At 49.5% G+C, this 16,764-nt stretch overlaps 1 protein-coding gene across 1 annotated transcript in view; it reads left to right on the forward strand.

Annotated features, from left to right (window-relative positions):
* The window catches only part of fhip1aa (FHF complex subunit HOOK interacting protein 1Aa), a 28,308-nt gene extending 12,811 nt beyond the window's left edge, over positions 1-15,497 (forward strand). Inside the window, 12 exon segments of the mRNA XM_048999715.1 lie at positions 90-273; positions 1,843-1,892; positions 1,894-2,503; positions 5,725-5,883; positions 6,123-6,209; positions 6,616-6,783; positions 7,998-8,077; positions 8,209-8,402; positions 9,252-10,163; positions 10,319-10,497; positions 11,990-12,110; positions 13,605-15,497. Of these exon segments, the coding sequence (XP_048855672.1) occupies positions 172-273; positions 1,843-1,892; positions 1,894-2,503; positions 5,725-5,883; positions 6,123-6,209; positions 6,616-6,783; positions 7,998-8,077; positions 8,209-8,402; positions 9,252-10,163; positions 10,319-10,497; positions 11,990-12,110; positions 13,605-13,804 (2,862 nt within the window). The 5' untranslated portion in view covers positions 90-171 and the 3' untranslated portion in view covers positions 13,805-15,497.
* Positions 15,498-16,764: the final 1,267 nt, after the last annotated feature.

The following is a 16,764-nucleotide window of genomic DNA, read 5'->3' on the forward strand; positions in this document are numbered from 1 at the left end:
TTATATTCACATAAATTTAACTTCAAGTCTTTCACTTGCGTGCCTTTTGTGCTGCCTGTGGGCGTCTAATGTGCCTGTCTTTCCTCCAGCTGACTGGTGTTGTGACCTCCTCGCCCCATTGAAGGCGATCTCCGCCCTGCAGTATGGTTTAGCCACCGTGCCGCTAGCATCATGGCCTCCACCGTCGCCAGTGGCAACCAGGATGGGCCCCCCGTCCTCAAAGGGGTGGACCCTGAAACCTGCATGATCGTCTTTAAGAACCACTGGGCGCAGGTAACCCTTACGCTCCTCTGATTGGTCAGTCATCAAAACCCTTCTGTCCTGCCCCCCCCCTGTTTTTGCTCCTTAAGTGCTGTGAAAACCCTCCCCCAGTCACTGCTCTTTCTGTGTTGCACAAGGGGCATAGTTGCCGGGGGGTGGGGGGTGATGGCAAACTTATATACAGTATAAAAAGCAATTATGACTAATAAATACACATTTATTTGGGGATGGGGGAACTGAAAACATTTTAGGCTAAAGCCCCCCTAAAATAGGCCAAATGACACCCCTGTGTTGCACCATGGTTCTGGCAGTGTTGGGCATTTCAGGTCCAGAAGCTACAAATCCAGACCAGGATTTTGTTTCTACCAAACAGTGACGCATAAAGAGTCACAGTCACAGAGTACCGCACTGCTTGGTAGAAACAAAATCCTGGTCTGGATTTGTACGTAGCTTCTGGACTTGGAAATGCCCAGCACTGGTCCTGGGAGAACCGTTTGACTTGATCATACACCATCCAGTGACCGCATTAAATTTAGCAGGAAATTTGTGCTGTAGGCCACAAGCTACTTGGAAGATACTTGGTCACGGATCTGGAAAGTGAATTCTATACTTTCCGTCAGGACAGAACATATAGTCTGAAACATTTCAGAATGTTATGTGGGTTAAAGTTTAACGGCAAACAGATCAGTTTAAGGGAATCATATCAGAACTAAATATATATCTAGCATGTGGCACCTGCTGTAGAGCGATTTCAAAATGTAGTTAAGAAAGTCCCTCTCGGCCTTCGTATCGGTCCACTCGTGTTTCCTGTATTCGTTTTTTTTTTTCCGGGAATAATTAATAACGCTCGCATGGAGCATCGGATTCGGCGATCCCCGGGGGTCCCGCACAGGTCTCCAGCCTAGAGTCTCCATGCACCCCCTCCATCGCCCCCTCCCATCGCGGATTAATCAGTAATGTGGGGCCCGTCCCCGCTGGCTCCGTCGCCATGGCAGCAGACCTGTCCAAGACACTGAGCTCATTATAAGGAGTCGAGGGAGGCAACGCGACACCCGGCGGACTTTTCGTGAGGGTGCGAGGGAAGGGAAGCGGCCGAGATGCATGAAAAATGTCCTCCTGTTTTGCCAGCCTCCCACACGCCTTATATAACATTTAAACGCGCTCATACTGCAAGACGGGAGCAGCAACTGTAAGGATGCTGCTGCAGACAGCAGTGACCAGAATTTGTATGTTTGCTCTGAAAACAACTGGAAAAAAGAGCAGGGATATTACAGAAAATTAAAGCCCCCCCCGAAATAAACACTTTCAGAAAGCTGTAAATATCTAGGTTTTTTTGGGATATTTTGATATTACATGAATTAGAAACCCCCGCACACAAAATAAAACCTTTTAGAGAGTTAATTAACCTTTTAGAGAGCTAAATACGATTAAATGATGATTGGAGTCTTGGCCAGAAGGACAGGTAGCTAGGCAGAATCATGATATTAATGGACTGAAACCTTGTCCAGTGTTCCCAGTTTTTCCAGTGTTCCCAGCACCTGGGTGTTCTTAATGTTTCCAATGAGCCTCTGTCCTCCTCAGGTGGTGAAAATTTTGGAGAAACACGACCCCCTGCGCTGCGGCGGGGGGGCCCCTAGGGGGCGCTAGCGGCTCCCGCTTTGGGGCCATCCCAGGCGACGAGGCCAGCGCCGTGCAGAACTACGTGGAGCACATGCTCTTCCTGCTGATGGAGGAGGGCGGCGGGCCGGGCGGCGCCATGGGCCCCATCCTGGAGTTTGTGGTGATGGAGAACGTGATGGAGCGCCTCTTCGTGTGGAGCCTGCGTCGGGAATTCACCGACGACATGAAGCTGGAGCAGCTGCGGATGTACGAGATGTTGCTGGGTCGCGCCCGGCAGCCGCTACTCCTCCACAAGCCGGTGCTGCGGCCCCTCATGATGCTGCTGAGCGCCTGCTCGGGCCCCGGGGCCGCCACCCCCTCCGTGGAGTCCGAGCTGGTGGTTCTGCTCAGTCAGCTCTGCTCCATCCTGGCCCGGGAGCCCTCCATCTTGGAGTTGTTCTTCCACACCAGCGAGGACCAGGGCGCCGCCAACTTCCTCATCTTCTCCTTGCTCATCCCCTTCATTCACCGCGAGGGCGCCGTGGGACAGCAGGCACGGGACTCCCTCCTCTTCATCATGGCGCTGTCCGCCGAGAACCATGTGGTGGCCAACTACATCGCGGAGAACACCTACTTCTGCCCGGTGAGTGGAAGACCTTACAGGAAAGCACTCTGCTCGCGACCTTGTGACGTTACACTTCCTCGCTAATGCATCACCTCATTATTGATGTTCCCTGAACGTTTTTAATGTTCTTCTGGAAGTTGCATTGTCTTATTAGGCTCTTGCTTTTTTTTGGAAGATCTTGTGTAGCTCCTGCTCCAGTACTGCATACACCTGTACTCATGCCTGGTCAACATTTCAGTAGCACCCGTGTTTGCGATGTGCCATTCATCTCACTTTGGACAAAAGCGTCTGGGTGAGATGCGAGGAACAGCCTTCAGCCACCTCAATGAAACGCCTCTGACGGTCTGCTGGAATAACTGGGGAAATAAAGACCCGATTTCCTGCTGTAAATACGAGGCTAATTCCTAACGAAGCATCAGCGGTTAATTATCTACAATGATTTACTGCCTCGAATCCTGTTACCTTTCCAACAGTACATGCCCAGGAGGACTAATTAATCACCTAATAATCAAGGGACTTGTCAGACGAATAATTGCTGTTTTACAGCCATTGTGGCAATTATCCATTTTCTGGTCAAATGTGTATTCGGCTAATTTAGCTAAATGTCCAGGCAAAGGTATATAGCCTAAGTAGCCAGATAGAGCGTAATCTGGTTCTGCCATCGGATAGTGAGCCTTCTTTCATTTCACATGCTGGTAAGATGCAGTCCTTTGTTCGGTATGGCTACTTATGGAACTGCAACAGCAGAAATTAATGTAATTTCAAATATTGTATAATTGTTGTACTAGCAGGACATGTTTGACATGCTAGTCCATGAGGAAGAGGAAAGCACTCTGTGTACATTGATATTTTATTTATTGCATACACCTTTATAGGTGAATGTCGAGTCACGTCTGATCGAGTCACGTCTGATCGAGTCACGCCTGATCGAGTCACGCCTGATCGAGTCACGCCTGATCACATGTACGTCCAAGGTCCATAGTAAATAATATACACTGATCGCGAGACGCCTGTAGCAGACGAAGTAGGACAGCTACTCCTAGGCTTAGTGAAACAGGCAGCGCTGCCGGCCGTATAATGACCCACTGTCCATATCTAAGTTGTAATGCAGTACAGTATGTATGCAGCAATGTAAATGTGATGGACAGCTACCATGCTACAATATCAAGATACGCCCAAATTGACTTGTGCCTAGTGGTCCAGGTCCTACATGTCAATCCGTCGCAAGGTTGTATTTTTTTATTAAAATTTTTTTTTAGGAAAGTGGGATCAGACAAGTCTCCGGAGAAATTGCCGGTTAAGGGCCTTGCTCAGGCCTCCCAGTGCCAAATTTACTCTACTGAGCACGGGACTCGAACCGACAACCTTCCGTTGACAAGTCTTAACCTGCAAGGCCCCCATAATAAAGGTTCCAGATACGTGGATTCAGAGTCCAGCATGCTAGCCATTACACAACAGAACCAGGAGATGCGGCATGCAGAGCAACGGAACCAATTAACGCGCGGTGTGCAACATCGTCTCTGCTGCAGGATCGTCTCAGAGGCATTGGATAGCTGTCGTCATCCTCACTTCCTCTATCCCGAGATCAGCCTAGGGGTACACTGACAGTCCGTTCTTACGCTAACGTGCTAACTGACCGATGCTCAGTGTTAATTCATTTCCCGGCCACATTACACCCAGGCTATGCATAAACATACTCAATACCACTCTTTGTTTGTTTTTATTTCTGTTACCTGTCAGATGATGCAAATATGTCTGCAAATAATAGCTAATAAGCTACGCTGATGGACACGGAACGTCACCTGTGATACTGGCATTTGCTGTGCCGTAGGGCAGCCTTGTGCTTTCGATGTAATAGGAATGTCAGTGTCTGAAGCAGAACAAGGGCTGATGGATCCGTGTGAAAAAGTGTCCGATCTCCCGAGAGGTGAGACGGCATTCCCACTTTGGGGAATTATCTGTGTGGCATCTCAGTACCCAGGCGAAAAGGTCTTTGGTGTACTCCCGTCAAATAGTTTAAACTGTGTGCAGCGTGCTGCCTGAATGTTTCATGCATTAAGGGGATGTAATACCCTTTTCTTAAAAAAATTGCAATATTTTGAATAAGTATCGTATCTTGGAATTTCAGTGCGAGCTGCCAGTGTAATTATTACTGAAATTTGACCTCCCCCGCATCACGTTGGCATGTGGAGGATTGACCCACTGGGCCATATGGGTGGAAATGAGGCTTGCCATTACCCCGGAGGGGGTGGCGGTGGCGAATGGGTTGGTGCGGGGTGAATCAAGGATATGACGGGGCAGATTGTTGACCTCCACGCCCCCCCTTGCCCCTGCCAGGCAGGCAAGCAGCCCCGCACCAGAAGCTTTGCTCATTCGCGGGGAATGAGAATCTAATTTCACGGCTTCGTGCAGCGAGTCGTTTGCCCGGTGCCGTCTCTCCAAGCACTGCACTTTCTTGGACGCGATTCCCTTTTATTGGCTGTCAGCTTGGCAGGCCTCCCCCGGCCCACGCCAACTCTGATGGCTGACATTTCGCAGTGACGTGCGAAAGTGACACGGCGGCCCGTGTGGCATGCCGAGGGTGAGTGACGGGCGATCACGAAAACATGCCGTTCGCGGGGACACAAACAAACAGGCAGGCTGAGTCTGGGGGAGTGAGTGGGCGGGGGCGGGGGATGTTGACTCAGGCCTGTCAGCTTGAAAATGAAGCGTGAAGCATAACCCAAACTATAACCCAAGTTCCTTAGGTGTTACTTTATAAAATGTTCATTCAAGAAGGTGGTTCTTTGGCAATGCATTGTGGGGAATTAGTCGGTTTTTTTTTTTATCAATAGCATTGTAAACAACAAATCCATATTTTTCTAACCATTTATCCTGGTCAGTTTCATGGAGGGGGGGGGGGGAGATGGATATCAACCCAAGCAGCAAAAGGACAAAAGGCTGGGGTACACCCTGGATGGGATGGCAAAACAGAGGCATGTGTTATAAATCAGATTTAGCCTCATCTAATTTGGCTATTTTGGGTGTGCATGGCCTAAGCATGATATAGGTGAATGACCTGGAGGGCAGAGTGTTAGCCAGTTACCATACGTGGCAGAAGACCAGTGGAGGCATCAGGTGGTCGACACAGGACCAGGGCTGGAGCCTGTCCCGCAGCCCCAGGAGGAAGCCCTGCAGCCAAGCCTGGATAACAGGTGGCTCTCTGGGAAATGACCCTGTGTCCCCCTCATCCCTTCCAGGTCCTGGCGACGGGGCTGAGCGGCTTGTACTCCTCTCTGCCCCCCAAGCTGGAGGTCCGTGGTGAGGACTGGCACTGCCTGCAGCGGGAGGACTGGATCCAGGTGCCCGCCCTGGTCCAGTTCCTTAACTCGCTGGAGTTCTGCAACGCCGTCATCCAGGTGAGGGCAGCGTTTAGCCGGGCGGCACCGTGACCGAGCGTAACCACGGTAACGACACCAGACTGCCGATGAATCAGTTTAGTCCCATATGGATAAGTGTTATCAAAGCTGTGAAAACTCAGAAAGCTGGAAATACGACAGTATTATGCAGCTATAAGTATGTAAAACGGTTCTTTTCTTGCCCGTTGTTGCGTGAGTGTGGCTGGACCATGAGACAAAAGCTCATTGCGTTCTTCCAGGTGGCTCACCCCGCCATTCGAGACCAGCTGGTCAGCTACATCTACAACGGCTTCCTGGTGCCTGTCCTCGCACCTGCTCTACACAAGGTCAGCACGCTGATAAGAGACCCCCCCCCCCCCGCCGACTCCACAGTACCAGCACCAGATAATCACCAGTCACCAACTGCATGCTGCAAACCTCTCTAATCGCACGCCTGAGAGTTTGTGCTCACAACAGGTGTGCTGCCATCAAAGGAGGCTAAGTGTTAAACAAGGCAGAGAATGTTATCGTGGTTGCCAGAGGTGCCTAATTGCTATTCCCTTTATTAGACATCCAGCATAACGAATAAGTCCAGGCTATTGATCGAGTATCTGTTGGGGACGTCAATAATGTAAACAGCAGGGATGACATGACAAACCATAATGCCCTTCTCAGTTTCACGCATAACAGGCCTCCTGTCCGTTTCATTGGTGCAGGCCACGCCTCATGCCCCACCCTTCCCTGTTTCCCCAGTTGACCCTGGAGGAAGTGATGACTACGACGGCCTACCTGGACCTGTTCCTGCGCAGCGTGTCCGAGCCGGCGCTGTTGCAGACCTTCCTCAGCTTCATCCTGCTACATCGGCACGAGAGTGTGCACGTCCTGGACACGCTGGTCAGCCGCATTAACACACCCTTCCAGGTTAACCACACGCCTACCCTGTCCTGGTCTTGCTCACCTATTACTATTACGCCATTGGGCAGTACAGGTGTCCTTAGGCGATTCCTTTGTTCATCCAGGCATGATGAGGTATAAGTACGGCTGTGGGGTCTATCTGTCCCATATAACCGACTGCAAAGGCAACGGCTCAGCAATCACAATGGAAGAGTTCACTTTAATGCTCTGCGCATTTGCGATAAAGAGTCAACCCCCAGGGCTAGTTCCTCATTACTTAAACTCGTATTTAAAATGTTAATATCAAAGAGAGCAGTTTTTTTTTACTACAGGGAATAACCATTGAATTATTCCCTGAGACTGACAGGAGAGGGTATGGCTACAGTTAATGAAAACACTGAGTGTTATTCAGTTCATAAAACCTACTGTTACTGAAGGGACGAAACCGGGACCTGAAATAATACTGTTGTAAGTATCGGATTTCAAACAGCTTATGCTATTGTGCCGGCAAATCTCACCTCAGCGGGGAGCGACGGTTATTCTGGCAGAGAAGCCGTTTATTGCAGCCTTTTCAGACGTGCACTCAGGGTGCCGTGGAAAAACAGTCAGCTCCTGGCACCTTATTTGTGCTCGAGGAAATTCCCTTTCATCTCAAAATCTGTTAGGAGAGGCTCTGGGGGGTCTGGAAGTGTCACCTTACGTCCCGTCAGTCAGCAGTCAAGTCTAACACGCTCCCTCTGCTGTACCTGGTATTTTATATTGCTAAGCGTAGTACTTTTCTGTACTATACCATGCACATAAATGACCAAATATAAATGGTGAAACTGAGATGTATTAAATAATGAAAAAAGCACTTTTGTCTGGATTCCTAGAAAACAAGCCCTAACATACTGGATTAGTTCTGTTACTTGCCGTCTCCCATCTCAAAGTATTATTTACTAGAAACCAGGAAATACAGAAATCATCACCTCTCCAGTTTCTTATAAACATTTATTTATGATATTTATTACTACATGGCGCAGGTGTTGGCAGAGGTAAAAAAAAATAGTAATAATAATAAGAAAAGTTATATTTGTACTGTCCAATGTGTAGAAACGCAAACTATTATTTCTTGCGTTTTGTCATAACATCTTGATTTCAGGGGGCCACTTCTAAAATACATAGAGAATCCTCGAAGGAAACACTGTTGTGCTGTTTGTGTTGAAATCCATTTCATCCATGGCGAAACCTTTTTCTTCCAGCTTGGCACGGTCTCCCTGGCCCTGTTCCGCACTCTGATTGGCCTTTACTGTGAGGATGTGATGTTGCAGCTCATCCTGAGGCGAGTAACACCATTGGCTACTGAAACCTGTTTACCACACAGCCTTGGTTGCGATTGGCCGAGATGCTGAACGTCCCACCTCCCTTTTGTCTAAATCCCACCTCCTTCTTCCCTGCACCTGTGTCCCCCAGGTACCTGATCCCCTGCAGTCACATGATGCTGAGTCAGCGCTGCGTGATAAAGGAGAGGGACTGCTACTCCGTGTCTGCGGCCAAGTTCCTGGCCCTCACGCCTTCATGCTGTCCCTCTGGATTCACCACTCCTCCCCTCAGGCAGCAGCTGGACTGCATCCTGTGGTCAAAGGATTCACAGACGGAGAGCATAGGTATGGACCTGGGCGGAGCCTGCAGGTCATGTGACCACAGCTGCTCGCATGCTTCAGCATAACGTTGTATCCCCCTGCTCTGCCGGCTGATCTTTAAAAAACCGTATCATATTGCAAACAGGCATTCCAGCTGCGTGTAATTTCATAGCACATTTTATATTTACTTGACACTTTTATCCAAAGTGACATACAATAGAGAGAGAGAGAGAAAAAGCACACAATTTATGTGCATTCCGTGGGACTTGAACCCACAACCTTTGCATTGTTAGCACAATGCTGTACTAGTTGAACTACAGGAGCCTAGATCCATCCATCCATTTTCCAAACCGCTTATCCTATTGGGTCGCGGGGGGTCCGGAGCCTATCCCGGAAGCAATGGGCACGAGGCTGGGAACAACCCAGGATGGGGGGCCAGCCCATCACAGGGCACACTCACACACCATTCACTCACACATACACACCTATGGACAATTTAGCGACTCCAATTAGCCTCAGCACGTTTTTGGACTGTGGGGGGAAACCGGAGTACCCGGAGGAAACCCCACGACAACATGGGGAGAACATGCAAACTCCACACACGTGTGACCCAGGCGGAGACTTGAACCCGGGTCCCAGAGGTGTGAGGCAACAGTGCTAACCACTGCACCACCATGCCGCCCCTCAGGAGCCTACAGTTATTTTATTAATATATTTACCTCAAGGGTTACAATAGTTGTTTTATTAGGCAGGATAGCTGGGATTTGCGCCCACAACCTTTGCATTCTTAGCATAATGCTCTACTTGCTGAGCTACTTATCTTATGTTTACAAAGACTGATCTGCTGTTGGCACATTTCTGCCCTTTGTACAGATGATTCGGACTACATCACCGTCATCGGCGCTGAGGTGCCCATGGACATCAGCTACTTGCACTACCTGCTGGATGCCCGCAGCAGGATCACCAGGTGCGTCAAGGCATGCCAGGTGTGGTCGGCTCCTTACGACGGGGAGGACCCCCCACCTGACCAATACCAGCTGAACGTGCTGGACGACGACGGCAAGCCGCGCCGCTCTAGCCACACCCATGCCCCCCGGCATACCTCTGAGCTTAGCTCCGCCGGCGACCGGTCCATCCAGCTGGACCTGGAGTGGGATGACAGCTATGACACGGCCCTGTCCCCGACTGACAGCCCAGAACCTCTACCTCCAGTCCCCGCCGAGCCGCCAAAACACATCCAGGAGATGAGGAGGAGCGCCATCATGCTCATCAAGGGCTCCTATGTCGAGGAGTCGGACTTCCAGGACGACGTCATGGTCTACAACCTTGTTGCGCAGAAGGATGCACAGGACGTCGTGGAAGTTGGCGTGACAAAGCCCGAGGGGGCCAATCCATCTCCGCCAGGCAATGGGCCCAGCCTCCAGCAGTCGGCTCTCAGCAACGGGCTCACCTCCCCCCAGGAGAGTGACCCGGGGACTCCGTCAGCAAAGCCAGAGGCAGGTAGTGGACAAATGAGCCATAGGAACAGTCTAACTGGGCTGGGCCAGCATGGTGCTGAGGAAGACCTCATGTCCCAGTACGAGGATCTCATCCAGGCTCTGGGTGTGGAGCCGGGAAGCCCTCAGGAAGGGGAACAGGAGGTTCAAAGCCCATTATCCCTCATGGAGGAGGAGGAGGTGGACTTCTCCTCCTTCTCTCCAGACACGCCGGAACAGGATAAGACGCCCTCTCCCCTGACATCCAAGGACAGAAGTAGGAGCAGAACTCAGGGAGTGCCGTTCACCGGTGAGATGCACACGCATGTCACCTTCTCCCCTGCTTCTCACTTTTCTCCCTGTTTTCTCCGTCCGATCTGTGCTGGCATTCTGTCTGCCATTATAACACTGCTGGCAGCCTCTATAGTGGCCCATGGTGCTGAGCCCACTGCCCCTGTCCCACAGGGCCATTCGTCAGCGTGCTGCTGTCCCGCCTGGAGCACATGCTGGAGAACTCGCTCCACATCAACCTGCTGCTGACAGGCATCCTGACCCAGCTGGCCGCCTACCCCCAGCCACTGCTCCGCTCCTTCCTGCTCAACACCAACATGGTGTTCCAGCCCAGTGTGCGCTCCCTATACCAGGTACTGACTTTGCTACTCACCGGGTCCCTATACCAGGTACTGACTTTGCTACTCACTGAGTCCCTATACCAGGTACTGACTTTGCTACTCACTGAGTCCCTATACCAGGTACTGACTTTGCTACTCACCGAGTCCCTATACCAGGTACTGACTTTGCTACTCACTGAGTCCCTCTATCAGGTACTGACATTGCTCCTCACTGAGTCCCTCTATCAGGTACTGACTTTGCTACTCACTGACTCCCTCTACCAGGTACTGACTTTGCTACTCACTGACTCCCTCTACCAGCCAGACACTGTCACTTATCGAGTCCCTCTATCAGGTACTGACTGTCACTCACTGACTTCCTCCAACAAGTACTGAATGTGTCACTGACTCCCTCTACCACATACTGACTCTGTCACAGACTGACTTCCTTTAACCAGATACTGACTCTGTCATACATCAGCTCTCTCTACCAGTTACTGATTCTGTCACAGACTGACTCCCTCTACCAGGAACTGACTCTCTGTCACTCACTGACTCCTTCAACCAGGTTTGTCACACATACAGGCTCCCTCTGTGAAGGGAACAAATATCACATGTCTTTCTCTGGTGTAAATTCGAAGGTTAGAAGACTTAAGCATTTCTTTTCTTCTTATTGATCTAAACTCTCAAAATTTCCTGAGAGTCACTTGAGAGTCAAACAACTCAACTTGAAAACTGTAAAAAAAAAAAATGGTTACAGTTTTCAAAAACATTTCAATAAACAGAATTCTTTATTGCCACTAAGCAATTCTCAAGCGCATGCTCCAAAGGAAAACCTTTTAAGATATTTTATCGGTTATTCAAGACAGGAAAAAAGTCAAATTAAGGAGGCTGACTGCAAATTAAATGTAGAACTTCAGGAAATATTGATAGTTCTTGCAGTCAAGCACACACAGATGGCTAACTCATTTCGATGGACAATCTCAGATCTCAGTCACAAAAACACATTTTTTCTTTTAATTTATGAATTTAAACTGAACCATCAATGAGTATGACTCATTAAAAATGTGGCTTTGGTACATGTGCCGTCAAGAAAGGGTATGAGTGGCAGTAGTTCATGAATATATCATGAGGTTTTGGATGAATAATTTAAAGGAGTTCTAGAAGAGTACCACATACTATGTCAGATTTTCAGAGTGCGGTAGGAGCTGAAAAGTGTGGAAGAAGATAGTCTATCATCTTTGGGTGGGTGACTCAAATGGATGAGGTCACAAACAGATTATGTACGGGTCTCCATGCATGGAATTTCTCCCAGATGGGTTGACAACAATGAGATCTCAATCTCAGATGGTGGATTACAAGACCTGGTTTTATGATCGCAGGTATCTGCTACAAAAGAACCTATTGTATAACATGGAGTCAGATCAGTTTAACGGTAAGAAGAATGTGGAACAGCATCTCAGCAAACACTGCTGGAGAAACATCTAATGTTTCCGTTATCTGCCCATTGACTTTGTACCCCCAGGTACTAGCATCCGTCAAGAACCAGATTGAACACCTGGCCTCGACTACAAAGAACTTCCAGAACCTGCTCAAGGAGGGGCAACAGTGCCTTCTGGCGCGAGAGAATGTCCTACGGGGTAGAGGTGAGCCAATCCGGTGCACGTAGGACACTCCTTTAACTCCTATTATGTGACTCATCGGAGACCCTGAAGCAGCCAGACCCAAATTTTCAATTAGCTGACATCATGCACCATCCGGTGTAGTGACTGTTTGTGGCCAACAGGGGGCACCATACAAATGCATGGCTTGGGTGGCGCCAAGTACTGCCGCTGGATATATGTTTATGCAATTCCTGTGTAGTTCCCAAAGCACCCCGCAGTGTAATTTTTGCAGAATAAAATGACAGAACTGTTAATATGCTTTTTATCTTGCATATTAACTTCATAATTTCAAATTCACACATATTTGCCTTAAGGAAGCGAACACGCAGGCACGGCAGCGGCTCAGTGGGCAGCGCCATTGAGGGTTCGAATCCCCCCTCTGGGAGGAGTTTGCGTGCACATAGGACCCACACAGGCTTCCTTGAGGAACTCCCATTTCCGTCCGTCACTCAAAGACGTGCATTTAGGCTAATTGGCCTCTGTAAACTACCTGTAATGTATGCAGTCAGAAGATGGAAGAGTGGATGGGATCAGTGGAGGAACAGAGGTAGAGTGGAGTCATAGTTTCAGGGCAGGCATTGAGCCTCGAGCTCGGGTCACGCTACCATCTGCTATAAATAAGAAATGAGATGTACTGGAACCTAGAACCACTGCAGCAATAAGAAACTGACCTAAATATTTATAAGGAGGAATTTGAGCCTTCCTTCTGTAAATAGTATAGCACTTCTGCCGGACATACACAAAGAAACCATACCTAAATCCTGGTATATCGATCCTGTTAAGCCACACCAGTACACAAGGAGACAATTGTATGTTTAGCCATGATTGTCTGCCTTGAAGCATGTTTGAGACCAACAGGATTAACGCAACGTGCATTACGGTGTCGCAATGAGCGGAGTGACGTTTTTAAGATGAATTGGGACCCACACTTTGCGTCTCTGGACGTGTCAGCGTAGTTAGTGCGTCGCATCTCATTTGTAATAATAGACAAGTTCTGTGTGGGTAAGCGCTGAGAGTCACGTAGCAAAATGATCAGTTTTGCATTTACATTGAGCTATTCGTGTCACCAGAAGTGATCCATCATCAATGTATTTTTGCATTCCATTTCCTGTGCTGCTTTTCGCCCACGATGCCTCTCACCTGTCGTTCGGATTTTGGGAGTTTGCTGCTCAGCCGGCCCAGCTGAGTGAGACAGTTCCCATGCTGTTCCTTCTGAATCCTCTTTCCTGCAAAAAGGCCTGAAAGAGTGCTACATTTTCAGTTAGGTGTGAGATTTTGTTGCCCGCTTGCAGTCGCTGCCTTTCTAGGAATTATTTAGTGCAAAAACGAGACCGCGGCAAAGCTATGGTGTCTAACAGGAATGGTGAGAATTACTTTCAGTAAATGATACCACTAAATAAACAAATTTGGTTTATAGCCCATTTTGTAAGAGCTCTGGTCTAACACGATAATCTCGAATTTCTCACCCCCGTGCAGAACTTCTGGGGGAAACGAAGGAGAATGGATTCGGACTCCATGAGAGGGGGACCAATAGGCTGTCATCGCCCCACCTTAAGGCCCCCCCCCAGGCCACGAATGCGGCCTTCGCCACGCTGCTTTTCACTGAATTCCTCAAGGAGCTGGCAGCCGTTGCTCAGGAGCACGGCGTGGGGTCTCTCATCCTCGAGGAGGAGTAGGCCTTCAGGAGACCGTCCTCCACAGGCTCCACGAGACCCGAACGCCACTCGCAGGTCCTGCGGACCGTCGGTGACACGGACGGCACCGTTCAGCCGCTGCATCTTCAGCGTGCAACAGGTTCGTCTCGGTGTTGGAGCGTTTTTCACGACATTGACGTATTTGTATCTCACGTCCACGGAGCTACCTGATGAAGAAGATACCTCTTTGGTGGATCTGCCTGCCTTCCATCTGTTGCGAAATTTGAATTTAACTTGAAGTCGGGGTATTTCCGTTATTTTCACGGCTATTCCTCACGTACACACACCCCAGGATTAGAGCCGAGCCCAAGGGTTAGGGTGTCGCGTGTCGTTTCAGCCCTGTGGCTCCTGGGTGACAGCTGAACGCTCCATCGCAGACGTCATAATTCTGAGGGTCATGTTCAAGTGCATTGTGGGATACAATAAACCTTATCGTCATTGGGTGAAAGATTGGCAGATATATGGGGAATATCTGTATCTCAGTAAGGTCTTACATGGGAAGCCGTATTCATGTGCCATAGGGTAGGAAGAAAATCCTCAAGCGTGACGCCTGTGATTCATTCAAAGGAGGACAGGTCAAATTAAAACGTACGTCGGTCCATTTGGCACCTAATGCACCGCGATCCTTACTATGGGCCTGGGGAGGGATGCCCATGTGGTAATTTTCAGAAAAGATTCGCTGCTCGGCTTACGAGGGGTGTTAAGGAGCTCGGCTGCCGAAACTACAGCCGTACCGCGCAACTCGGGAAAGGAGGGGAGACGAACCCGGCGGGTCACTGACCGGCTGCATGAAATTGCGGGAGTTGGGTGCTGAATAGGCCAGGCAGCTTGTGAGACAGACGGGGACATGAAGATGACAGAAAGCATTATCCTCATGGAAAAACACCATTGTTAAGAGTAAGGGTACTCCTGACCGTGCGGATGAAAGCCATCTGCAGCATTTTCCTATAACCATTGTACTGCTTTAATGACTTTTTTCCCCCAGTGATATGAAATGTCTTTGACACGAACCATTCAAATAGACAAGCGAAGATGCTGAAATGGGTGCTGTTGACGGTAAACACGCGGCAGGTACGTCGGCCCATCGAAACTCTTTGTGTCGCACACTCCTCTTTCCACGTGCGCTGTCCAGGGTTCAGTAATTCGGAGCAAGCCTGTCTAGGTGTCAGTCTCTCTTCAGCCTTATTTTATTGCTTCTTGCACATACGAGTTGTATTTTTTTTTTCCAATTATTAGAAGGTAAACTATGCAAAACAAATTAGGGTGAAAAATATATTACTACTTCAGATGGGGGGGGGGGTATAATTAAACAATCGTTTTTAGAAGGCAATTAGACTGCCATGTTTTTACCAACAATGTATAAAAGCTCTTTTCCTGATAAGGTTGTTTGGGCTATAAATGGTACAGAGTACTGTATGAAGGTCAGGCACAGTGAACTGGGTCACTGAGGACATTTAGGCTGCATGCATTGTGTTGGTGAGTACAGACACAGCCGTTATTGTACTGGCCCGTATCTGATCAGTCATGGAGTCTTCCACTAGAAGAGCACACGGCCCAATACGGTTGCCTTGACTTTCCAAAATGTATTTATTTTTTTTGTTAAAAAACCAGAGTCCTGTTATATAAAATGTCAAAATTTTGTATCTTGATGATTAAAACTGTGCCCAAAGACAGATTTCATCGATTCTGCCCGCAATACTGAGTACGTGCGACATTCGATCGGCATACAAAAGACAACGTGCTGTTATGTAGCGTGGAATGCTAAAAGCGGCCGGCATTACGTTCTCTCAGTCAGGCTTTGATACGATTGGTGCGCGGGATACCCCAAGCCGCACCTGTTACACCCGGACTGGCTCCAAACATTCCTGCCACCCTGCACGCCCAGGATCTGTTCGGCCCCTTCCTGTGCCTACCCAGCATCCTTAGCGGTGTCACATGACAGCCACTTTTAAGGCGTTGTTCCGTTAATAAAAGCCGCCTTCTCACACATTGCCTGTCTACTCAAGAAGAGCAGCTGCTTGGAAAAGCTTGTTTAAAATAAATGGAGCCAGACATTGAACAGCTACCGTTTCAAACCATAAAGTTTGTTTACAGTCAGCCCTGAGTGCTACAGAAGGAGCTGAAAGGAGGTCAGGCTCGGGGGGGGGGGGGGGGGGGGGAGTTAATATCTGGAAGTTCGTAAGCCGTTTAGTTCAACCAAGACTCTCTTTCATCCAGGAAACGTACAGTTCTGATTACACTTTCTCTGGGGACTGGCACATATACAAAGAGAGGTTCAGAGAGATTTAAAAGCCCGTACTTGCCCACCAGAGGGCGCAGCGTTTCATTTACAGCTTTAAATCGGGATACCTCATGAATCAGGGCCTCCGGGGCCACGTGTCTGCGGTTACAGGCCGGCACATCCGCCACGACGCCTCGAGCGGCACGGACGGGTTTCAGCCCTCGGCGTCTCCCGGCGATACGACATGAGGATGAAAAACGGAAGGCTGTGCGTGAGCATCCTAGGAGCACGAGACGCGTCTGAGAGGCAGGATGAGTGCGGCACTACACCTGACACCCAGACACGTGCAAGATGAAAAGGATCAGGGTTAGGGTGAACCACACCCGAGCTGCCGCTGACCTCGGGGGGGGGGGGGGGGGGGCGGGGTGCACTCTTTCCTAGACGCACCCCCCATTTGTGAGCAGCCCAGTCCACTTTGGTCACTGCGGTAAACAAACCAAGGCATCAGTGAGCGTCTTCGGTAGTTCTGCATTCCCGCCACAGGGCAGCGCTCTCCGCCGAGTAAGAAGACAGCGGCACCCCTGCACACGTACGCACCCGCGCTGCGTCCCGCGCTGCGTCCCGATGCTTCCTGCATTCCTGAGCCCCTCAAACGTGTCCAGCGAGAAGAACAGACTCATAACTGCACCAGCGTGGCCTGTGGCGGCCAAGCTCTCCCCGT

This window comes from Brienomyrus brachyistius, unplaced genomic scaffold (genome assembly GCF_023856365.1).
Source record: "Brienomyrus brachyistius isolate T26 unplaced genomic scaffold, BBRACH_0.4 scaffold47, whole genome shotgun sequence".
In the NCBI taxonomy this organism is placed as follows: Eukaryota; Metazoa; Chordata; class Actinopteri; order Osteoglossiformes; family Mormyridae; genus Brienomyrus; species Brienomyrus brachyistius.